The 5,838-nt window shown below is 37.9% G+C and overlaps 1 protein-coding gene across 2 annotated transcripts in view; it reads left to right on the top strand.

Annotated features, from left to right (window-relative positions):
* The window catches only part of LOC131931449 (interferon-related developmental regulator 2-like), a 21,072-nt gene continuing 15,234 nt past the window's right edge, over positions 1-5,838 (top strand). Inside the window, exons 1-6 of one of the 2 annotated variants that reach the window (XM_059288247.1) lie at positions 1-208; positions 2,256-2,331; positions 2,658-2,723; positions 3,312-3,576; positions 4,735-5,150; positions 5,670-5,778. In XM_059288247.1, coding sequence (XP_059144230.1) covers positions 19-208; positions 2,256-2,331; positions 2,658-2,723; positions 3,312-3,576; positions 4,735-5,150; positions 5,670-5,778 — 1,122 coding nt within the window. In that variant the 5' untranslated portion in view covers positions 1-18. The remainder of the gene's footprint in view (positions 209-2,255; positions 2,332-2,657; positions 2,724-3,311; positions 3,577-4,734; positions 5,151-5,669; positions 5,779-5,838) is intronic. The other variant, XM_059288246.1, reaches the window with a different exon arrangement.

Raw genomic sequence — 5,838 nt, 5'->3', positions numbered from 1 at the left:
TTCCGCTACGCGAACAAAATGGATGCCGCATTGAATAATCGGATTGAAAGCTTACCATACCATCCGTATCTGTGGCGTCTGGTAACTGGATATCATCGGATTAGATTGTGGATTTTAAGCAAGATCGGGAGAATACCAAACGACATCGACGACGTGATTGAAGAAGATTACGACGACAACAGCGATGATAGCGATACCAAGTACTGCAGTAAGTGGTGATAACAATGGAGGCGAGCGAGTTGACGAGATTCCTTCCATAATGTTGTTGACATGGAATAAAAACGTCCTTTTTAGATTTAGACCGTAAAAAAAAAATAAAAAATAAAAACTTAAGCCTAAAATTAATTTAGAAATTTTATATTTTTAGAATAAATGCTATAAAAGTTGCAAATCCAGAGAACTTGAAAATAATTTGTTGAGTTTAAGGCTACATTTCTATTTATTTTCATCAAGCCTAAGTTATAACCGGATGTTTCACTTTTGTAAGACAAATATTGATTGGCTGAACAGTAACTTAGTGATCGATAACTATTTGTTTACAAAACTTTGCAGAACAAGTTTTTAAATAACAATGCAAATTTAAAACCCCATGACCTAGTTTTCTATTTTTAGCTTACAATGTGTACAATAAAATCAATGGCGGCCTATCGAATAACAGGATGCCATTGTTTATGTCGCCATTACACGTGAAAACCAAATTGTTTTTGCTTTTTTTTTTAATTTTTATTTAGTTACCGAAAATATCATAAACATCAAATACATCCAATCTTTAGTAAAGTCCGAAAAAAACCAGACATACAGGATTTTATAACCATATTAATTGTAACTACGCTGTGCAAGATTTTTAAATTAATTTATACACCTCTCAAATACCTTTGAGACTTTTCTCGCTGGTGTCCATTGCGATTATAATGAACGCGAACGAAAAGAGTCCCGAAAGGCCCATTACATATTTTAAAATCATATGCGACTTTTTAAAATTAACGTGGTTATAAAAATTAATGGTGATATTTTTGTACGACATTACTAAATTTTAATTTAATGCATTTGATGTTTTTAGTATTGGTTCTTAAAATATTTATGTTTCTGAATTTTAAGTCTTAAGTTTTTTTTATTTTTTTCTACTGCGTCCCTCTGTACGTCGTGTACATCCATTTATTTGTGTACATCTATCTATTTGTGTACATCCATGTATTTGTGTACATCCATTTATTTGTGTACATCCATATATTGTTGTACATCCATCTATTTGTGTACATCCATCTATTTGTGTATATCCATATATTTGGGTACATCCATATATTTGGGTAGATCCATCTATTTGTGTACATCCATGTTTTTGTGTACACCCATATATTGTTGTACATCCATATATTGTTGAACATCCATCTATTTGTGTACATCCATCTATGTGTGTACATCCATGTATTTGTGTACATCCATTTATTTGTGTACATTTACCTATTTGTGTACATCCATCTATTTGTCTACATCCATCTATTTGTGTACATCCATCTATTTGTGTACATCCATCTATTTGTGTACATTTATCTATTTGCGTACATCCATCTATTTGTGTACATTTATCTATTTGTGTACATACATCTATTTGTGTACATCCATCTATTTGTGTACATTTATCTATTTGTGTACATCCATCTATTTGTGTACAACCATCTATTTGTGTACATCCATATATTGTTGTACATCCATCTATTTGTGTACATCCATCTATTTGTGTACATACATCAATTTGTGTACATCCATCTATTTGTGTACATCCATATATTGTTGTACATCCATCTATTTGTGTACATCCATCTATTTGTGTACATCCATCTATTTGTGTACATCCATCTATTTGTGTACATGTATTTGTGTACATCCATTTATTTGTGTACATCCATATATTGTTGTACATCCATCTATTTGTGTACATCCATCTATTTATGTACATCCATCTATTTGTGTACATCCATGTATTTGTGTACATTCATCTATTTGGTTACATCCATCTCTTCGTGTACATCCATCAATTTGTGTACATCCATGTATTTGTGTACATCCATCTATTTGTGTACATCCATCTATTTGTGTACATCCATATATTGTTGTACATCCGTGTTTTTGTGTACATCGATATATTTGTGTACATCCATCTATTTGTGTACATCCATGTATTTGTGTACATCTATTTATTTGTGCACATCCATGTTTTTGTGTACATCCATATATTTGTGTACATCCATCTACAGTAAAGGATTATCCATCCGACTCGTCTCTAGAGAAGAAGGAAAAACCCATCCGAGCCGAGTACCTAAGCCTCAAAGGGTAATTCACCGTGGTGTTAAATCTATGTTCATATTAAAAGGTTGTTAACAATGTCTTGCAATTTATGACACTGGTAGAAAGTAGTTCAACTTGTTAAAATATATGGTAAAATTAACAAATCTGTGTGCTTAGCGTGTTAGGTTGTTTCGTAAACTAATGCTATGTTTTCAATTTGCGAATTATTTTTAGCCATCATGTATTGCAAGTTGTAATGGTTTAAAAGTTGAAATGACAGTTGAAAAGATTTACGTCTAATCGTATTTTTGTATATGTATATATAGTATTTTTTCTTGAATATTTAACAATATACATAACGTGTTTTACAGTGATTTATTTCGCATTAATGTACTGCGAGTGATCAAAAGAAGGCTTCAGGTGCAGGGATTTGAAAGGTTAGGGTTCAAATCTCGTTTGTCTTGTGTGTGATGTGCACGCTTGGTCTATCTGGCTCTGATAGTTTGAGACAGTTACATTACCTGTGCTTCATTTGATTCATCTGCCTTGCTTTGTCATTGGTCGAAACTGGCGAGCGAAATTTCGGCCACTTCTAGCCGACCAAGTGCTATTAAAATTGGCACGTGGTTTAAGACACACTAGTAATGCAACGTGAGTTTAAATGTGAATTATAATTGGTAACAGGACACATGATCTCAGCACAAATTATATCAGACGAAAATCACGGACGAAATATAACAGGACACATGTGTCCAATACATGAGGCATCAACTTATATTTGTTGCTGTGTCGGACACAAAAGCCATCCAGAGGCGTAGCGAGGGGGGGGGGGGGGGGCGGGGGGGGGGGACATATGTCCCCGGGCGCCGACCTTAGGGGGGGGGGCGCCAAATTGAAAGTTTGATGTGGGGGGTGGAAATGAAAAGTTCGAGCGGGGTGGGGGGTGCAAATCGAAAGTTTGTCCCCGGGCGCCGGGAAGGGTCGCTATGCCTCTGAAGCCATCAACTCATATATGTACCCTTCAGGTTAGAAGCTTGCACGAAGGAAGGACTCAGTGATGGCCTGCTGAAGTGTCTGAAGGACCGAATGGGAAAAGAGCGGGACCTAGCCGCTGATTGCCTGAGGCTGCTGGCCTTGGAGCTACGTGCTGAGGGTTCCAGCATATTTCAGGACAAGATTTACCCTGAGCTGACCCCCCTGTTGACAGGCATCTCCACCCACTACAAGACTCGCGCGGTCTGTGCCACGACACTTGCCACCTGGTGCTACCTGTGTTCCAGTGACCTGCAGGTATGCCATTCTTCTTTTTACTCACGTGTACTTTAACCCTTTTTGTTTGTTTAAATGTATTTAGGACATTACCATGCCCCCCCCTTCCCCACCAATTTCCCCCTCCCGTCAATTCCCCTCTCCCGTCAATTCCCCTCCACTCGACGTTACCCCCCACCCCCCACCCCCCCATCCCCTGAGATATTACCCCATATCAATCACAGATCAATTATCTATTCACAACATTTCACTTAACTAGTTCAATTCCGGTTAGCTGGACACATGTAACAAAATATTTCCTTGGAAAGATCTCATTTCTACTTGAAATTTCCCGTAAATTGCTTAATTTTTTTAAATATGTTTCCTTCAAACTGAATTTCATGATTTAAAAAACCTGTTTTGATTTTTAGTTGCACCTCTGGTTTTTTGTTTACTAGCTGACCACCTGCAGAGTTTCTTCCAGGCATCTCTTCGGGGGGGGGGGGGGGCTATGCCCCCCCCCCCCCCGAAATTTTTTTACCGCCCCCCCCCCCCCCCGAACGAAATGAAATTTATAAAAGTCTGGAAGAAACACTGACCACCTGACAGACACTTTACTCCTTTTGAGTTGAAGTTGAATCTTTAGAAATGTTACAACATAGTTTCCCCACTAGTGCTATTCAAATATGGGTGGATTTCCTACACCAGTATCCGATAATAGAATCTTATTTTTTTAAAAAATGGGTGTTAGGTTACTGGTAGTTAAATAAATACATACTTACGGTTTACTAATATCAGAGATAAACCTACCCCCTAACTCCAGCCTTAGGCTACCATAAGCCTAACCCTACTTTCTAACCATCAAACTAGTCTCGATAAGAATACGACTAACAACCTAACACCCCCGTTTTCAGAAGAGTCCATTATCGGACTGGTGTCTTTAATCATTTGTTAGTTACATCACAAGTTAAAGACAGTTACAAACACAATGGAGGTTCCGACCGAAGATATTTGTTAATACACAACACTATCTGTTTTATTACTAATCAAATATTAGGTATATGTATATGTACTGAGGCGTATTGCATGCTTTGTGATCTGTGATTTTAAGCTGTGACGTTAGGTCTGTGGTTGTTTGCCTTAAAATTTAGGTAAATTTTATACAAAGTTTAACATCAAATTTTGTTTTTTCATTTCAAGAAATGCAAAGAGCTGAGTACAATTCTCGAAGATATGTTCAGTCGTGGTTGTGGGCAGGGAGATAACTCTCTAGCCACTAGTGCACAAGGAGACAACTCTCCAGTCAATAGTGGACAGGGAAACAACTCTCCAGTCAGTAGTGAACAGGGAAACAACTCTCCAGTCAGTAGTGGACAGGGAAGCAACTCTCCAGTCAATAGTGGACAGGGAAACAACTCTCCAGTCAGTAGTGAACAGGGAAACAACTCTCCAGTCAGTAGTGGACAGGGAAACAACTCTCCAGTCAGTAGCGGACAGGGAGACAACTCTCAGAACGAAATATCCCAACAGAATTGGTTGATGTTCCACGTCTTGAAGGCTTGGTGTCTTCTGCTGACCAGTTGTACACAAGATGACATCCAGGCCCACATCAACAAGTAGGTTCACTATGGTGTTGGCAGTCTAGGTGATATTTTTATAATGTAGTTAAATAATCTTTTGGGCAGTGTTTCTTTCAGTCATATCTTCATCCCCTACCCCTCGGAACGAAAAATAATGTATATAGAAAATATATACTTTTAACTAAAGCGAACATGGCAAGGCAAACTGACGCTTTTCAATTAAATATTTTAAAGGTAACAGAAGTAGGCCATTTTGAAAGATGTTAATGTTAATTCGTAATTCAGGCAAAGGTGAAAATAAGAAAATATTTTACAAGGTTTATTTCAGTAAGAGCCGTCTGATCTAGTGTTATCTAGCCAAAAGAATCCGGGCTACATACCAAGGTCACCGAAACAGCTGAACTCTACTTCACTTGCCCTATGGACCTTAACGTTCGAAAAAAAGAACTTTAAGGATTTTTTGTTTGAATAATCTCTCAGTTGTTCTGTTTCAAGTGCATTTTGTTTTTATAAATGCCAAGATGTAGAATTTCTATTTTGTTTGTCCTTCTGTAGGCACATGGGTTCTCTGATGGAGTTGTTGAAGAGTTCTGATGAGGAACTGCGCGTCACTGCTGGTGAGGTCATTGTCCTGCTTTATGAGATGGCCAGAGGTGCTAAAGAGGTAAATTTTTATCTGGCCAGTAATTGAGAGTTGGGACGGAGTGGTCTAGCGGTAGAGAGC

Source organism: Physella acuta, unplaced genomic scaffold (assembly GCF_028476545.2).
Source record: "Physella acuta isolate Inbredline_101_S28 unplaced genomic scaffold, ASM2847654v3 ptg001973l, whole genome shotgun sequence".
Lineage (NCBI taxonomy): Eukaryota > Metazoa > Mollusca > Gastropoda > Physidae > Physella > Physella acuta.
Note: the sequence above shows the minus strand (reverse complement) of the source record. Positions and strands in the feature narration are given on the sequence as shown.